Here is a 19,019-nt window from a genome sequence, read left to right on the forward strand (position 1 = left end):
AGCAGCAGCTCCACTGACTGAGCCAGGCCTTCAGATCTAGGACTGAATCTTACTTGGTATTTCCAACCTGTCTCAGAAACTTATGAAGCTGCAGCTGCTGCAATTTGAATGTGTTCGGACCAACTTCTCCCATTCTACATTCCTGGAACAGGGATGATGGCAGGGAAAAGTTGGCCTAGAATGAAGTGACACCATCAAAGACTTCAGATGTCATTATTTGGTGCTGGGCTGCCTTGGCTTTCCTTGATAATCACCATTGAGATTTGCAGTGTCCTAGGCACTCATGCACCATCTGGCAGAAACCTTATAGCACCCCCTGAGGTCACAGCTGGTAAATGCCATAGCTAGGCCCTACAACCAGAGCCAGAGGCACTCCCATGTGGAGGGTAACTGGCATATATCAGTGAGTCCAGTCATCAGCTCCAAGCCACTTTCTCCCTGGGTAGAATCAGTACCTTTCTTGAAGTCTTTATGAAGTATATCAGTGTCTTCTTCAGGTTCGACTTGACTATGTGTCCTTTTCTTTTGTCTGCAGTTGTCAGACTCAACACAGGCAATGGCCTGCGTCTCCTTTTCCAGGTCTTTCACATGGTGTTGCTGACCATCCACTGTTCCGTGAATGACATTCATCAGATTGTTGCTGTATGTTCTGGCTGTTGGTTCCCTCTGATCAGAGCAATGTGAAAGCTCTGAATTTTCCTGGAGGAAGAAAGAACCAAATATTAGACTTTACTTAGGCAATATTATCCTCTGGTATTGTTACCCAGAGGGGATAAAGAGAATAACAGGTCACTCTTGACCACTTAGAGGATATACAACTCAAATGTGGGGCAGTCGCTGGGATTGTTTCTCCATTCCAGTCCACACAGCATATCCAGATTATGTGGAGTTAGGCAAGGACAATAGGTATGGAGGAAATGCTCCTGGGCAATGGGGAAGGAGGAACATAAGGAAAACACCCCCTCTTCCTCCTATCTGTATCATTCTCCAGCAACCACTTTAAGGCATTGAGGGAAGATCCTGACACTCATTACTTCCTCTCACCCTCACTATCATTCCCAGCCATGTGCAATCCCCAAAACCCTACTCTAAAAGGACTTTCAATAAGGGTTTGGCCCAGGTCTGTTCACAGGTTTGCCAAGCTACCTCAAAGCTATGTGCTATACTGATCAAGGGATAGTCTATTCCTTTTCTAATACTGTGGGCCTCAAAAAAGACACAAAATCTTTGGGCAAAACAATCAGTATGGTCTCTAGCTTTTGTCCAGGAGAAAGATAATTTGAAAAGAGATCTAGAAATAAATCCAATGGCATGTTTATGTAGATTTATCTGGAGAATCTTTTGTAGACTCTAACTTCATAGTTCATAGGTCAAAAGGTTCATCATGTTTCACATGAAGGGGAGTTAGGGAAAATGATGAAGTGAAGAGAAACCTATGTGGGTTTTCTCAGTCTCTATCATGTACTGTATCCTAGTACTGTAGTAACACAACTTTCACCTTCCATGGGTCCAAGGCATTGTGCAGGCAAGAGTATATACTGCCTTATAGAGCAGTTTGGGTGAAAACCTATGCCCCTTTTCCCAGCTGGCTCACATTTAGAAAGCCAGGAGTACTATCATTTCTTCATCTCAGCTTCTGCTGCAAGTAAAAGTCCAGGCACTTGGGTTTAGTATTAGCATTCTCACGTGGAATAATGACCATTGGAGGCTCTCTGATTTCAGGAATATTCCACATTATGCTCTAAAAAAAGCAGGCATGTTTTCATTTAATTTCTTCTTCAGAGCAGGGACACAAAATAATGAAATGCGAGTGCCAAGGTCTTATATATAAGCAAAGAATACTAGCATAAAGGAAGGAGAAGCTAGTTGCCAGAGGTGCCCAAGGTACTCAGCACTGAACTCTTGTCCTCGAGTCTGGACTTCTGAGCCCAGTTTCTTTCCCTTAACTTCTATTAGGAAAGCTAGCAATTGTAGTCCAGGCTCTATATTCTGTTCTCTTATTCTCAAAGAGAGATAGACATAAATACTTGTCTTCCAAGAACTTCAACTTAACCCTCTCTCTAAACTTTCTTCTTCTCTGCTACAAATTTGTATATATATGTGTGTGTGTATACATATACACATATACACATACATATGTGTACATATATATACACACACATATATACACATATGGGAAGCCTACTTATATGTAAGGTATAGTGTAGGGATTTAAAATTATGTTCACTTGGAGATCAAATGGAGTTGCCTTTACACAAGGACCTCAGCTGATGCTCAAAGACCAGTAAGTTTAAACAAACAAAACTCAGGAAAGTAAGGGTAGTAAGACTATTTCCCAGACTACGCCCCAAAGTGAAACAAAAAAGTCCACCCCAATTATATGGCTCCCGGGGAAGTGGTCAATTCCTTGTCATTGTACCAAATCTTTCTCTTGGCTGGGTCTGACCAAAACTTAAAAAGAAATATAATAAATAAACAAACTTTGGGGCTAGGCCTGAAATTTACAGTTGTATCTTTAAGAAGTAACCTTCTTATATATGTCTTTTTTTTTTTCTTCCTTAGAAGCCATAGTAGGAAAATTAGGGCTTATTCTCTGTGTTTACCCACAAAACAGCAAAACAAAGCTTCACGAGTGAACCAGGTGAGTTGAGTTTTACCTGTGACAACTTTGGTAGATTATGACTGGTGCCTTCAGTAGACATTGTTCCTACGTGTTCCTTTAATCTAGGGTGAGGTGCCAACAGCTTCAGGATATCGGGAGAATCCCCCGGGACTGATGGTGAAAAGAAACTAAGGAGAAGCTGTGACATAAAACAGAAGACTTCACTACTTAAGTTTCTACAGGTACTCAGGTGGGGTGGGGGGGAAGGGATCAGGGAGGGAGGGAGACCTTGCAGGGCAAAACTCCAAGGAGGAAGCCTTGGACTAGTATCCCTGGACACACCAGGGAAAGGGCTCTTGCTTCAGCAAACATCAGAATCACTCCTTATGAAAAAAAGCCAAATTTCTTATCCCCATTTCTATCTCCCCAGGTCTGAAGTGCAGCCCAAGAATCTGGATTTTGAGAAGGCACTACAGATGCCTGTTACCAAGACAATATTAAGAGTCACCACTTCAGTTCTACTATTCCACAGGAACATCCACACATTGGAATGAAAGAGTGGTGAAGTCAGGAGCAAAATTCCAGTTGAGGAACATGGAGTCATGTCTACAAGACCTGAGGGGACAAAAAGCTATAAATGTCTCCTAGGTTTATCACTGTTTCTTTTCTTGGCTTATACATTTTGCTTTCTCCTCTCACCACTATCACCCTTGTATCTTTAATTCCTTCAGATCCAGGGACCTGAACCATGAAGTATTAGGAAATCCCAACTTAAACTTCTTCCCTCTTCTTCTATAGCCTCTCTCTTATTTGAGCCTTCTCTTTCCAGAAAATGTTAGGTTAGGTTCAAGTACCCAAGGCAGGCAGATTCTAGTCTATTGCTGGTTCTGCTTGCAACTGGAGAGGCTGCAAGAATAGAGAGAAGAAGCAGAACATATTTGTAATCAAAGTTGTTCATTCAAATGCAGGCTGCACTACTAGCTGTCTATATTCTTGCTCCAATTCTTCCCTCTGCCAGGTACCAGGGATTATAAGAATATGTGTGTGTGTTTGTGTGTGTGTGTGTGTGTGTGTGTGTGTGTGTGTGTGTGTGTGTGTGTGTGTTTGTGTGTGTGACAGAGAGAGAGGGAGAGGGAGAGAGGGAGGGAGGGATGGGGAGAGAGGGAGAGAGAGACAGAGAGACAGAGAGAGATGTAACTCAAGAAGAGCAGGTCATGGGGCTTCTGAAATATCAAGTGTCTGCAATTAGCAGTATGTGCAGACTTGGAAGATCTATTAGAGGATCTCCCATACCCTTGTTCAGGCCTCACAGTCAGGGTATTAACTGATCAAGGCAATCTGACAGAACACCAAGCTCCCACCAGTTTCTTCATACTGTTCCTTCATAAGTGCACTTACCATCAAATCACACCCTGCTAGGCCACCAAAGCTCAGCTCAAGTGTTTCCTTCCTCTACTACTCCCATCTCTCTGATCTCACCTGCCCTTTCATGTTTTCTACAGATGATGACACAGTGTCTCCAACAAAGCCATCCTAAGTGGTCTTGGAATTGTGTCACAGCAATAAGTTCTTCCAGCCAGATGGCCAGCTCTGGAGAGCACAGAACAGATGCCTAATAAATACTCAGCACATTGGATAGAATTGAATATTTATCCATCCCAGGGCCCAAAGAAAAGCCCAGCTTTCTGCTCAAAGTCCTCAGAGGATCTCATTGTTTCCTTCCAGCTCTGGAAAACCCATTCCCCAGGTGTAAGTTTGCAGAGGAATGAACTGGGGAGACATAATGCCCAAGAACCTAAATGCCAGCTTTCAGAAGCCCTTCCTCTCCAGAGGAGCCCAACAGAAGCAACACACTTGGTAAGCAGTCTCCCTGGAATCCTCCACAAAAGAGAATGAACCTTCCAGGGTACCAGGATGAATGGGCAGAGGATGGCAGGAGGGAAAAGGACAGTGAGAAGGACATATCAAAGGAAACAAGATGGAAATAATAGTGTCAGTACCCTCCTTTTCTTTACTACCTAAGATCTTTTTCACTCTAGGCCTTCTCAATGGATTTGGAAGACAAAAGTTTGGGTCAACTCTCAGTAAGCAAAATCATTCCACATGAATGAAAGTCAATTCCAAGGCAGCTTTAGCCTTAGAGAGGCACAACTGGGTCAAGAAGGGAAGAACAAAAAAGAATCTGAGGTTAAAAAAAAAAACAAAACACCGGAAAGAAACACAGGGCTGCAAGTTCCAAGGCAGCTTATTAATGCTAAGTGAATCTGGACCATTTTTGTCAAATCTTTAGCCCTAAAATTGAAGCAATCCAGTGAGTAAGTAAAGCTGAGGTCTCTCTGTGATCTCTCTGTGGTCTGCTCTGGTCTCATGGCACTCAGAAATTTGCTTCTAAAATCTCACACTAGCTTTAGAACTCTTTAACATTTATCACTAGTGTACGTTCACATGTATTGTCTGGCATTACCATTAACAAATATAAGATTACAAGTTCCTTGAAGACTTTATATGCCTCTGTGGGTCTATAGAACTTCAGAAAATGCCTTGCCTTTCATCCCAACAGACAAGGGTGAAAATAACAACAGCCCATCTATAAAAGCAAACTGGAGAGAAATGTCCATCCAGCTGATAACCAGAATCTCCCAGGCTAGAGAATGGACAAAGATGTTTTAAAAAAGAAGAAAATCACATTCCTCTTGTGTTCAAGACCTGCCTCTTAGAGCATTTGTATACCAGTCCCCAAGGCTCTCTTAACTGTCCCTCCAGAATTGGGTAATTCCATTGCTAGTTCTCAGTCCTCTCAGTAAATATTCAAATTCAGGACACATCCTTCCGGGACAGCAGGATATTGGAATAAAGAAGGGGTAGACATTGGAAGCAGACCAAATTGAGTTTGAAAGTCTTCCCACCTACCAAGAGATGTATGATCAAGCTCTAGAAAGTCACCAAGCATCGGCCTCCTGCAACATGGAGATAAATCACAGCACCTACCCTCATAGTGAAGTTGTGGAGATTAAATTATATCTTCCACATAAAGCCCCTAGCACAGTATCTGGTGTATAGGAAAGGCTCAGGAAATTTAAGATGTCAGGAGAGGTCCCCAGTTGGAACAATTTTCCCTGATCCATACATGTTTTCCTCCCCCCCAAAAAAAAAACAAACAAACAAAAAACCAACTCTATCCAAACACCCAAACCAGGTCAAAGCAACTTCTCTAACAGGAAATTCTCTGTTGGAGGAAGAAAATCCACAGGCCAGCTTTCACCAAGTTTATCAATTTTGCTAAAGACTCCTTTCTAGAGCCTTTAGAAACCAGTCTTGTTTCTTATTCATATTCTTCTTCAATTGTCCTGCCAAAACATATAGGAACAGAAGGCCTTGTGGCCTGGTCATGAGTAGAAGGTGGGACATAAGAAAGCAAAGATAACTATTAGCATCCAACTTTTAGGTTAATTATCCAGACACCAGGAGAGTTAATTGTAAAACAATAAACAGTAAAATCCATCATGTTGTTAGTATATCATGCATTTTTTTTGGTAACACCACATTTTTCTGGGAGCCAAATGTTGGAAGAACTATTTGGATTATATTCTAATGGTTCTACTTTGCATTTGTGACACAACATGTTTAAGTGTCAGCAAAGGAAATGAAATTGGAGTTGGAGTCCTATGTGAGACGGGGACCATCACCATCACCATCCCTTCCCAGGAGCTGGCCATTCCATATGACTGGTGAAACTGTAATTCAGACAAAGAAAAGTTATACAACTGCCAGTAACCCTACATTCCAGATCTTTCATTAACAATCAGAATTTCCTCAGCAAGTCTCTACCCTCAGGTTAACTCACATGGTGAATGTCTGGGTTTGTTTTTTGTGTGGATTCCAGGGCTTGAACTCAGGACCTGGGCATTGTCTCTGAGCTTTTGTGTTCAAGGCTAGTGCCATACCACTTTGAGCCATAGTGCCATTTCCAGTATTTGGTTTTATATCCCATTAATAATTCAGACCCTGAGTCAAAGCATTCCTCACAGACTCCTACAAAATTCAGAAAAGCTGATCAATTTGAATGTACACAGTAGGAAGGTAGTGTTTCTGGGTGGTGAGCTGACACTCTGTCTCTCTTCTGTCCCCTAAATCCAGGGGACCACCCACTCAGGATTCCAAATGCCAGCAAGGCTAGTAGCTTCATCTCCCTCCCTAGAAAAGAAAGGTCAGTGGGATCCAGTAGACAAATGGACCTGGTGTCATCCCAATTTACCTTTTGAGCTTCATATCTCGCCTTTGTGTTCCTTCCATCGAGGGACACGCAGTATAGGAATTCCCGTAGTGCCTCCTCCACCTTGCCTAGGTTAACTAAGGCTTGTGCCTTTCTAAAATGTGCCTGCAAGAAAACATTAGCATTAGCCAGGTGCCAGTGGCTCATGTCACGCCGGCAATTCTAGCTACTCAGGAGGCTGAGATCTGAGGATCAAGGTTCAAAGCTAGCCCAGGCAGGAAAATCTGTGAGACTTATCTCCAATTACCCACCAGAAAACCAGAAGTGGCACTGTGGCTCAAAGTGTTAGAGTGCTAGCCTTGAGCAATAAAGTTTAGGGACAGCATCCAGGTGCTGAGTTTAAGCCCCATAACGAAAGAAAGAAAGAAAGAAAGAAAGAAAGAAAGAAAGAAAGAAAGAAAGAAAGAAAGAAAGAAAGAAAGAAAGAAAGAAAGAAAGAAAGAAAGAAAGAAAGAAAGAAAGAAAGAAAGAAGAGGAGGGAGGGAGGGAGGGAGGGAGGGAGGGAGGGAAGGAAGAAGGAAGGGAGGGAGGGAGGAAAACATTTGCATTCAGTCTCATTCACATTCTTAATGCTACTATTCTTACTAACCATCTCTGAGTACTTCCAGAGCAGTCACTATTGTGTGAAGCATTTTCACAGAACTCTTTTTATCTGCATCTTTATCACATAAGCAACTATTTTTAATCCTATCAGAAAGAGGGCAAAACAGACTCAGAAAAGTAACTTGGCTACATTAACACAGCTGATAAAACACAGAAGCAGGATTTGAACCTGGAACTGTCCCAAAGCCCATATTCTTCACCAGTTTATTGCACTACCTTTGCTCTGTCCGACCATTAAATGAGGTATCGTGAGCATAGCCAAAAGCCCCACTGGACCCTACATTAGCCCAGCTTTCACAGCCTATTCAGTCAGGTAGACCTTCCTTTGAACTGATATGTAAACAGACACCTGGTCAACAGGAGTGGCTTGAGTAAGCACTTAGACTTGTGCATCATTTTCCAAAGAAGGCCCAAGAGAAGGAGCATAACCCCCTCCCCAGGACCTCAAGCATCACTAATGACAAACTTGGGACTACAATTGTGACATAAGGACTCTGAGAACACTCTTCACCACAAAGCAGTCTATTGTTCAGAGGGATAACTCGTGGTTGAACCAAGATTTTTGCTTCTGGGAACTCAGCTCATTTCTGCTCCCTCCCCATATCAAAAAAATTTGAGAAGTTTTAGGGTTCCTGGGGTTCAAGTCCAAATGTGCTGGGTGAGACTATAAAGAAAGCAGAACGCATAGAAGAAAAAGAAAGAAGAAAATGGGAAAGGGTTGCCTTCTCTTTGTGTCTCTAGAGAATGAATGGAACGATCAGATTCTCACATGCTTCTGCATGGCTAGAGGGGCTGGCCAGGAGCTGCCTTCTTGAGCTGAGCCTTGGGCCTGGTGCAAACCTCTGATCAACTTCTGCCCATGTTCCCATCTCCTTCTGGAGCCCAATTCTAGCTGATGTCCTAGTTGCTTCTCCCAACAATATGAACTAGGGCCAGAAGGAGCAAGGCTTATGTGACATTGCATGGAAGCTAGAGGGGCTTCCGGAGTACCAGGAAGCAATTCATACACTGCACCTGCTCAGGGTAGTCCCCTTCCCCTTAGCCCCACTAACAACTATAAAGTCTTCAAGTTGTGAAAACCACTGTATGCTCACTGGATGGCCGGTTTAAGGCTGCCAGAGAAACCTTTTCCTCTAGAGCAATTCCCATAGAAATGGTGGGAAATGCACAAATGGGAATGTGAAGTGGTTTGGAAATGGATTTATCAGCTTTTCTATGTCCCAAAAAATCCTTCATTGCCCTCCCCTTTCCTCCCAACCACCAGGAAATGTAATTGCTGCTTCATACTGTCAGCAACTCTTCCTTCACTTTTTCCATTTCATCAAAAATGCTAACTGTCTTGTATGATATCACTGCTTTCAGCCCTAGGCCCTAGGCTCGATGACAGGAAAATTTTTAAAGTTACAAGGGAGGTTCTCTTACCTCCAGGCAACTTCCTGACTTGAGCCACAAGGATGCCAGAACTGCCTCCACTAAAGTTCCTTTTAGTTAAGACAATGGTGGTTTGTATTAGGCTGTAAATGTGTTCCTTAGGCAAAAGAACATACTGACCCAGCGTCATCCATGAAAACTTTCTTGTGAAAGAGCCTAGGAATTTCACCCTCACATGAATGGTAGAGTAGGCAGGTCCACAATGCTTTATCTGAAGTTCCTAGATCCAAATGGAAATCTAATAGCCCAATATTTTCATAAGCTTGACATTATATAACTCATTTAGGTGGCAACACCTTACCTAAGGTGATGAAAAGTATTGGAAAGTATTTGTGAGATTTACTGTGAGTTTTCATGTAACTCACTGCAGAGGTAGTGTGTATAATGACTGTGATTGGGACAATGATTGGGTAATACAAATGATTAGGACACTGTCCTGAGTTTACTAAGGGTACTTCTGACTAGAAAGTATGGTCTTCCTTCAATTAGAAAAACAATATTCTGAACATGTTTGTCTCATGAAATTCAGATAAGACATCATGATCCTATGATACTATCCTTGGATAAGTTAACCCAGGAAGCTTTCTAGCTTGTGGAATGTTCTCTTGGTCATGCTCATTTTTGACCCTTAAACATTCCTATAAGGCAATCAGTATTGCTAGGAATAGCATCATTTTATATACATGATGGCACTTGGGAATCAGAGAGAAAAGCCACCTCTCTCTCTCTCTCTCTCTCTCTCTCTCTCTCTCTCTCTCTCTCTCTCTCTCTCTCTCTCTCTCTCTCTCTCTCTCTGCCAATTCCAGGGCTTGAACTGAGGGCCTGGGTACTATCCCTGAGCTTCTTTTTGCTCAAGGGTAGTACTCTACCACTTGAGCCATAGCACCACCTCCAGCTTTTTCTGTTTATGTGGTACTGAGGAATCAAACCTAGGGCTTCATGCATGCTAGGTAAGCACTCTACCACTAAGTCACATTCCTAGCCCCAAGAAGCCACTTCCCCAGGGCACTTTGCTTGCAAGTAGCACAGACTAGGCTTAAATCGAATCTTTTAAATAAAATATTTATACATGGTTGAACTAAGTACTGGGGCCAGACAGAGATGCAGAAAATGATACTTGCTATCCAAGTGCCATGATGCCTGCCTTTTCAGGGTCTCAAACTTCTTCCTTTGCTTGTTTGTTGAGTACTCTGCCACTTGAGCTAACTGTCTGGCCTGACTTTTTGCTGGTTATTATTAGAAATGGAGTCTTGGGGCTTTTCTGCTTGGGCTGGAGTTGACCCTGATCCTTTGGATCTTTGCTTCCTCAGTAGTTAGGATTACAGGTGTGAGCCACAGGCACCTTGCTAAATGTATACTTTAAGATAATGTTTTTGTTCTTTTTTTCAGGGCTGGGAAGGTGGCTCAGCAGTAGAGTGCTTGCCTTGCAGGCATGAGGCCCTGGGTTCGATTCCTCAGCACCACAGAAACAGAAAAGGCCGGAAGTGACACTGTGGCTCAAGTGGTAGAGTGCTAGCCTTGAGCTGAAGAGCTCAGGGACAGCGCCCAGGCCCAGAGTTCAAGCCCCACAACCAACCAACCAAAAAAAAAAAACCCAAGAACATAAGATAATGTGGGGTTTTTTTTTTGGTGGTGGCTCTTGGGTTTGAACCTTAGGCTTGCTTAGCAGGTGCTTTACCACTTGAGCAGTTCCATCAACCTCCTTGCTTGTGTTTCTCCCCAGTTATACTGTATGACTAAATTTTAGAAGATACAGGCAACTTGCCTTTCCATATTAAGGAAGCAAACAAAATGCACTGCCATTGTGTGAGAGTCAATATGTTTTCTCAAGAAAAGCTGGATAAAGATGGATGCCAGTGGCTCATGTCTATAATCTTAACTACTCAGTAGGCTGAGATCTGAGGACTGACGTTCAAAGCCAGTCCAGGCAGGGAAGTCCATGAGACTTTTATTTCCAATTAACCATCAAAACTAAAAGCTGGAAGTGGAGCTGTGGCTTAAATGATAGAGTACTAATCTTGAACACAAAATCTCAGGGACAAGACCCAGGCTGTAGGTTCAAGCCCCAGGACTGGCATGAAGAAAGAAAAGAACAGAACAGAAAAAAAAGAAAGACAAAGAGAAGGGAAGGAAGGGACAGAGGGAGTAAGGGAGGGAAGGAGAGGAGTGACTACATTCCAGGTATTGTGCTAAGCCTGTTCTCTATTCAAATTCAGATAATCCCCACAACAGCCCCATTTAGTAGGTGCTTTGAACATCTTCATTTTACAGATTAGGAGTGAAGAAAAAGAGAAGTTAAACAATTTTGCTCAAGGCCACACAACTGGTAAAAGTAGCACAGCTGGAACATAAACTCTGGCCTTCTGACTCTCCCAAACCTGGATTATGAACAAAGTCCAGGTTGCTCTGAAAGTCCCCAACTAAATACAGAACTAGAGAAGAATCCAGTTCCCTAGCACACTTGAATCAGTTCTTGCCATGGGCACACCCTCCATCCTCTGGCTCCTTTTGAAAGCCCTTTCCTTGCTCTATTTGAGCTCTAGCATCACTAACCCCAGGGATAGAGCTCTTCTTGCCAATCACTGCCTCCCTCTCCTTCCTGTCCAATCATCCTGCCTGCCCCACACTCACCTTCAAACCCTTTGGGCGGAGTTTACAAGCTATTTCTGCATCATGAAGAGCGTCTTCATGTGATTTCAATGTAAAGTTGATCTGAGACCGGTTGCTGTAAAGCAACGCATCATTTGGATCTGTGAGAAAACACAAAAGCCCTCATTAATGGCCCCAAGAATGTGATAAATCCTATATGAGGATGAATCTTGTGCAAAGACAAGTCATCTACAATTTTTTAACTGAGGATCCAAGGGACTAAGCTCCATTCCTAGTCCTAATAGCATCCCGCCTTCCATACCCAGCTGCTCTAAGTCAGAGCTTCCCTAACTGCAAAGAAGCACATTTGTTTCTCTCTGGCAAGTAGTCCTTTAGAGGCCTTGTACTATCCAAGTTGCATTAGAGACTTTTACTTAAAGGAAATCCTAGTAGCTTAGCTCCTGAGTAAGGTATCACCAACAACAGGCCAAAGAGGAAATGAGAGGAGATGGACAGATGTGAGCCCTATCTTGGTGTGGAGCAAGACAAGTCCATGTTAGTCGTCTAGGTAGGATGAATGGTAACATTGGGAACATCTTTTTTGACAAAAGCCAGTACACCCAAAGCTGTCTTGAAGGAAAGGAAAGTATAAGATTCATAAATACCATGTTCCAGCCAGGCAATGGTGGTTCACACCTGTAATCCTAGTTATTCAGGAGGCTGAGATCTGGGGATCAAGTTCAAAGCTGGCCTGGGCAGGAAAGTCTGTGAGACTCATCTCCATTAAACTACCAAGAAAAGGCTGAAAGTGGAATGTGGCTCAAGCATTGAGCAAAAAGAAGCTCAGGGACAGCACCCAGGCCTTAAGTTCAAGCCACAGAACTGGCATGTACACATACCCACACCTCCACACCCCCACAAAATACCATGTTCCCATTCTTTTAAGTCATTGAATGTAAGAACAACGTGAAGCTGACTCTCACCAACCATCTGAATCACTGGATATCATGGCTAGACAGGCCTTTAGAGGTAAACCAGCACAACTGACCCATTCTCCAGTCTGGAAAAGTCAAGGCCAGAGCAAGGAAAACATCTGCTTAAGGTTACATATCTGATCAGTCATTGCTAACTGGTTACAGGTTAAAACTTAGGTGGGGAACAAAGTTCCCTTTTCTGAGGGTGGTTAGGTATTAGAATTAATAAAATACTGATCAAAAAAAAAAAGGAAGAAAGAAAACACTGACCATCTTCCAGGACAAAGAAACTGTTGAGGAGGCCCCCTTTCCTCCAAAAAGGGAGATACTGGTCTTGACATTTCTTGACTGCTCTGAGACTAATGAAAATACAGGACTCCTCCCCGCAAAGGGCAAGTGGGAGTAGCAACAGTAAAAGAGGACCAGAGGACATTCCCAGCTGAAAGGAACGGCTGAAAGAAATGGTGTCACTTTTTAGAGATGTGTAATTAAGTGGCCTGAACCTATTTCACTACCTCATTCTTTTCCCTCAGCATTGGGCTCCAGCTCCTGTTGCCTGAAATAGGCTTTGATGACCCCCACTCAACTCCTTCACCCCCACCCCACAGGAATGTGCTGAGCACTTCCATGAATGCCCATTACTTGCTTTTAAGACTTTTGCAACCAGTTGACAGTGTTTTGTATCCTTTGTCCTCTACAACAGAGACCAGTCCTGTGGCAACTACTACAGTCTACTTTGCCTGGGCACAGACAGGGTATGTGTAGGACACGGTGGGGGCTCCCTTCTCTCAATGGCAAGCCTTGTCCTGTCAGTGTGCTAGTCCTACAAGACCTGTTGAAGGTTGAAGTGGAGATTGGACAAGTGGAACCTGTAACACATCCCCCTTTCACCACCAGGCAGAGCTGTGTGCTGGGCACCTTCAGATCTCCAAGTCCTGTCTGCCAGTCACCTCCTTCCTGGCAGACTTCCCTAGCCACCTTGCCCTCCTGTCTGCCGACCTGCAGAACTACTGATAATTTTCCAAAGCCTGGGAATGCCCACCTGCTGCTTGCAGCCACTTCCTGAGGCCAGATGTGCAGATGTGGGATAAAGGCAGAGCAAACAGGTCCCCCCAGAAAACTGTGAAGGGGGAAGATCTCAGTCTAGTCAGATGTGGGTCTGTCCCGACTGTCTTTGAAGCTGCAAAGGCTACATGGAAGTGGGGGACAGAAGTGTGTTCCTTATGTGCCCAGTTCCTGCTTCCTTGGGAATCTTTGGTCCGGTCGTCTGCTAGGCTCGCGGGGTTAAAGAGTAGGAGAGGAGGGCATTGGTTGCTGGCTGGCAGCAGCGGCGGCGGCGGCGGCAGGGTAGCATCTATTTCAGCCAAGGATCGTGTGATAGGAAGCGGTGACAATGAGTCACAGGGCAGCGGGCTCGAGGGCTCCCCCCCCCACACCCACCCCGCACCGGCTCGCGGGACGAGCTTGGCCCACTTCAGTTACCTCAGCCGTTACACAATCTCGCCTGCCCGCCCGCCCGCGTGGAGGAGGGGCCGCCCGGCCCGGGCCGCTCTTGGCCCTTATGCAACCAGTGCTCTCCTGACCTAATTCCGAGCCGGACCCACCCCAGTGGGAGCCAAGGCCCGGAAGGGACAACTCCCAGAGGCGGGAGCAGCAGAGGAAGGCGCCAAGCAGACATCTCCAGCTGGCAGGAGCCCGGGAGCACCCGGCATGCAAATGCTAGAAAGGTGCGAAGTTCTTGTTCCTGCAGGAAACGCGCCAGCAGGTGTATGAGGGAGCCCTGAGCATGGTGGTGGCGGTGGTGGTAGTGGTGGTGGTGGTGGTGGAGGAGGAGGAGTTGGAGGAGGAGGAGGAGGAGGAGGAGGAGGAGGAGGAGGAGGAGGAGGAGGAGGAGTTGGAGGAGGAGGAGGAGGAGGAGGAGGAGGGAGGGAGGGAGGGAGGGAGGGAGGGAGGGAGGGAGGGAGGGAGGGGGAGGAGGGGAAGGAGGGGGAGGGGGAGAAAACGGCAGAAAAATTTAGCCGCGAAATGCACAAGGCAGAAAGAGTTACAAAGATGCAAAAATGACTGTGGAAAGGGGACAGGTAAAACAGGGGGGGAGGGGCAGCAACAGCGACGGCGACACAGAAAAATATATTTCTAAGAAAAGATGAAGAAAAAGATCCAAAGCAACAGAGCTAGAGAGACTATGGCAAAGCTAAAGAAAAGCTGAAGTGTAGAAGACAGACTAACTCCTAGAAATACCTCCCCCGCCCCCTTTTCTGGCTTGCTAGGGTCCCCGCGTTCCCACACCCTTCTGGTTTAAGCCCGATCTCCCAGGAGGGTTCATTTCCCCCCCCCTCCCCACACACCCAAGTTGTAACCCCGCTCCCGCCAAGTCTGGGAGACCCAGCACGCGCGCGGTGAACTAACCCAGACTCAGGGCTTCATTGTACTTGAGTAGCGCCGCTTCCACTTGCTGTTCCTGGTAGAGCTGATTGCCCTCCTGCCGGAGTTGCGACGCTCTCACGAGTACCGGGAACAACTTCACAAGAAGACCTCGAAGCACCACGTTGACCCGCAGTGGCAGGGGCGCCGCCTTCAGGGCCCGCCGGTGGCCCCACACTCGCCCACTGGTCACCATCAAGGCAGACAGCTTGACCCCGCACAACGCACAACTCCGGTCGGCTGCGCTCTCCACTTCCAGGCACATCTTACAAAAGGTGTGGCCGCACCACAAGGACACTGGGTCAGAAAAAAATCCATGACACTTTCTGCACTTAAAGCCCTCCCATACCTCGGTGGTCTCCACCATGCAGTTTGCGGCGCTGCTCGTGTTCGAGGGTGCCTCTTCCTGCGCGATCTTTTCTGCCAGGCAAAGCACCAGCTGCTTTAACTGTTCGGCTACCAGCTGCTGCTTCTCGGAGAGTTGTCTGTACACCTCGAGGGCTTCCCGAAGGCACCCCCGAGACGCCAAGTCGTGGGCTTGTGTGAGTAGGACTTCACATTCTGGCGACGTCGAGGTCCTTGGGGACCGCTCTAGCTCTTGCTTCCGTAGAAGCTCGGGGTCCGAGTCTACCTCGGCCGCTAGAGCTGCCTTCTCCATCGGCTCCGCCAGTTCTAAGTTGTTGCCGCCGAGCTCTGAGGAAAAGCAAAACATCTGTTCAGTCTGAAAGGGATCTATAGACAGAGGGACCCGCTCAGGGAAGAGTCGTCTAGGGACAGTGGATAAGGAGCAAGGAGTGGCGTTTGGAAAGAATCCGGACGATCTCGGCCACTGTACCGCCACACACCCGGCTCCGCCGCGCCTCTGCGTGCTCCAAGCCGACTGGCCCGAGCCGCCTAATAACTGTCTTGTCTCAGCAAAGTGTTATATAAAACGTCACCACGTGACGTCCCACAGCGCAGCTCATTGGCCAGAGGCGGGGAAATTGTTACAAAACCAGACAGTTTTGTAACAGTGTTGTGCTTGCTTCTTTCTGGCTCCGCTTTTCTTGGCTTCTTTGGGCGGTTGTTGCTGTTTACACGCTGCCTTGTTTCCCGCTCAAACTTGGGCGCCTTTTGAAGGGGGGAGGGGAACTCAAACTCTTCTCTCACGTTTTCCCGGCTCCAAACGCCACCCCATCCGACTTCCAAACTAGCCAGCAAACAAGTCTCTTAGGCCAGCTGCTTGCTACTGTGGTGCCCTGCCCTGCCCTGCCCTGTCCTGAAGAAGCTGGTACCTGGAAGCGCTGTGGTTCAAATGCTTTCCTTCCAGGGGGCAACTACTACACTCTACCTGGGACACGAGTTGTTTGGGAGAGGGTGCGGGGGAAGCCCGCGCCTCTGATACCCGCCCAAGAACCCTGGAAACTCCGCCGTACCTCTAGGCTTTGCTTGCAGTCTCCCTGAGACGAAGAGTGCGACGTCCTGGAGAATTCTTAGGCTCTGGGCCGGTGCGCTCCTGAGAGAGGAGCGTCCAGCGAGCGCAGAAGTTGAGCAGCGCTCGAGCGACGCGCCGAGAAAAGCTTGCCGGTGCGGCTTTAGGGAACGCCCTCCTATCCCCTCGGCGCGCTTGCCTCGCTCCTCCCAACGCGCGGGAACCTGCTTTTGGGTGGGCTTTAGGGGCCGAGGCTAGAGACCCACAGCCGAATGGGCAGGGCAGAATGGGCGTGGCCTGGAGCGCTGCTTGCAGGGTTCGGTGGGTACTCGAGGGGCGTGGCCTGGATCACGACGCTTGCTAGGTTCGATGGGTACTCTAGGGGCGTGGCCTGGTGCACGAGGCTTGCTAGGTTCGGTGGGCACTCTAGGGGCGTGGTCTGGAACCCGGCGCTCGCTAGGTTCGCTGTGGACTGCTGGAGCATATCCTGGAGTAAAGAGCTTGCTAGGTTCCGTGGGAACTCTACGGGCGTGGCCTTGAGCACCGCGCTTACTGGCTTCTGTAGACACTCTGGGAGCAAGGACTGATGAAAACCAAAAGCAGTGCTACTCTAGGGAAAGTTTGTGAATCCAAATGCAGACCAATGACCAAGTTTCTTCTAGAATCCCGATCCTCGAGTACGTAGCTGTTTTAACAGCATCATGCCACAAGTGAGAGTCTCGCGGAAAGGGCACCAGAAACCTCAAACAAACCACTGTGGCCAGCCGCACACACGCTGTTTTGCCTCCCCTCATTTCCGATGAGAGCCAGGAACACAAATCAGCTGATAGGCTTCACATGTAAGGGACTAATGCACTTCCTGAAGGCCAGTCGTGATACTAAAAACCGGGAGGCAGGGTTTGGGCTTGCCTAGGCGTAGTCAGTGGTCCCACTAAAGCCTACACGCAGTGCTAGGAACAAGAATTAGACTCAGCGCTGCCCCTGGACCTGAAGATTAAGAGTTAGCTCCAGTTTTGGCCACTTCTTAGCTAGGTGTCGGCAGAGCACCAAAACTCTAGAAGTTCTCATTTTCAGTTCACTCTGAACTAACGGCAGGCATGATTTACTTGGAATTAAATAGTATTTCACAGCTGAGGAGGCCAGACTCCCTTGGGGTTCTTAGTCTCTTGCTTGTTAATCCCACCTTGAGCCAACACTAAGATCCCACAAAACAAGTTCTGTGCAGTGAGCGCTAGAACTTCTCTCTCCAGCAAGAACAGGGAGAAAGGGACATAGAAAGGAACATACACAAAAGAAGGGGAGGGAAAATGAGACGGTGAATATGATCATATAAAACACCATAACAAAATCCACTAAAACTAAAAAGAAGCTGGGCACTGGTGGCTCACACCTGTGATCCTAGCCACTCAAGAGGTTGAGATCTGAGTATCAGCTTTTGAAGCCAGCCTGGGCAGGAAAGCTGTGACTCTTACTTCCAATAAACTATTAAAAAAAAAAAAAAAACAACCTGCAAGTGAAGCTGTGGCTCAAGTGGTGGAATGCTAGCCTTGAGCAAAAGATGCTTAGGGACAGCACCCAAGCCCTGCATCTAAGCCTCAGGAACCCATCCCCCCACCCCCACCCCCAAATATCTAAAAACAAAATGAGAGTGATGGTGATGTAGGGTGTCCTGGTAGAAAAGGTAGCACCATTTAGTCAGTGACAAGATGCCACAAGGTTACATTACAATGTACACTCTAGTCCAGCACCAAATGTCTTTCTATCGATTGTTGGAAAACTTGACCACAGTGATTTTCTTTCAGTTAGACAAATAATTATCTTCATATATGCTTGTGGATCAACTCAGAAATCTCCTACTCTAAGTCTCTTCCTCCTTGCTCTTACTAATTGGAGCTCCCTTCTTACCCAGTTAGAAGGGCAAGGGGGAGATTGACAATACCTTTTTTTAAATAAGGAGAGAATGTTAGGATATCTGTTAAATACCACAATTTCACATGCCAAAGGAGAAGCCATGTTGTCAAAATGCCCACTTAACCAACTCAAAAATCTCAAACCCACCCTTTGCTGACCTTCTATAACCCAATTTTTTTTTGTTTTTTAATTAAGACAATACAAGCTGGGCGCCGGTGGCTCACGCCAGTAATCCTAGCTGTTTAGGAGGCTGAGATCTGAGGATCACAGTTCAAAGCCAGCCCAGGCAAAAAAGTCCATGAAACTCTTATCTCCAATAAACCACCAGAAAACTGGAAGTGGCGTTGTAGCTCAAGTGGTAGAGCACTCACCTTGAGCTGAAGAGCTGAGGGACTGCACTCAGGCCCAGAGCACAAGCCCCACGACCAAAAAAAAAAAAAAAAAAAAAGACAATACATTTTCATGCCAACAGTTCCTTTCGAAGAGCAAATCAAACCATCACTTATTTGATAAAAGGGAGCAAAAGTTGAGCAACCCCACATTTTCACAGAGTGCAGCTATAGTTTTCCAATTAGGATCAAAAGAACTTCCCTGGGAAGCCAGGCACTGGTGGCTCATGCCTGTAATCCTAGCTACTCAAGAGGCTGAGATCTGAGGATCTCAGTTCAGAGCCACTCTGGGCAGGAAAGTCTGTGAGATTCTTATATCCAATTAATCACTCAAAAACAGGAACTGGCGCTGTGGCTCAAAGTGGTAGAGCACTGGCCTTGAGCAAAATAGCTCAGGGAGAGTGCCCAAACC

At 46.3% G+C, this 19,019-nt stretch overlaps 1 protein-coding gene across 3 annotated transcripts in view; it reads right to left on the reverse strand.

The window, feature by feature from the left end:
• Positions 1–16,559, reverse strand: part of Lonrf3 (LON peptidase N-terminal domain and ring finger 3) — a 39,264-nt gene extending 22,705 nt beyond the window's left edge. The window contains exons 1-6 of one of the 3 annotated variants that reach the window (XM_070039844.1): positions 16,312–16,559; positions 14,882–15,589; positions 11,541–11,659; positions 6,858–6,980; positions 2,658–2,801; positions 456–699 (exon numbers count right to left, since the gene is read on the reverse strand). In XM_070039844.1, the coding sequence (XP_069895945.1) occupies positions 456–699; positions 2,658–2,801; positions 6,858–6,980; positions 11,541–11,659; positions 14,882–15,554 (1,303 nt within the window). In that variant the 5' untranslated portion in view covers positions 15,555–15,589; positions 16,312–16,559. Of the gene's footprint in view, positions 1–455; positions 700–2,657; positions 2,802–6,857; positions 6,981–11,540; positions 11,660–14,881; positions 15,779–16,311 lie in introns of those variants that run through there. The other 2 variants (XM_070039842.1, XM_070039843.1) reach the window with 2 other exon arrangements.
• Between the last annotated feature and the right edge of the window lie 2,460 nt (positions 16,560–19,019).

The sequence above is a fragment of the Dipodomys merriami genome, unplaced genomic scaffold (assembly GCF_024711535.1).
Source record: "Dipodomys merriami isolate MVZ:Mamm:240054 unplaced genomic scaffold, mDipMer1.0.p SCAF_3, whole genome shotgun sequence".
Lineage (NCBI taxonomy): Eukaryota > Metazoa > Chordata > Mammalia > Rodentia > Heteromyidae > Dipodomys > Dipodomys merriami.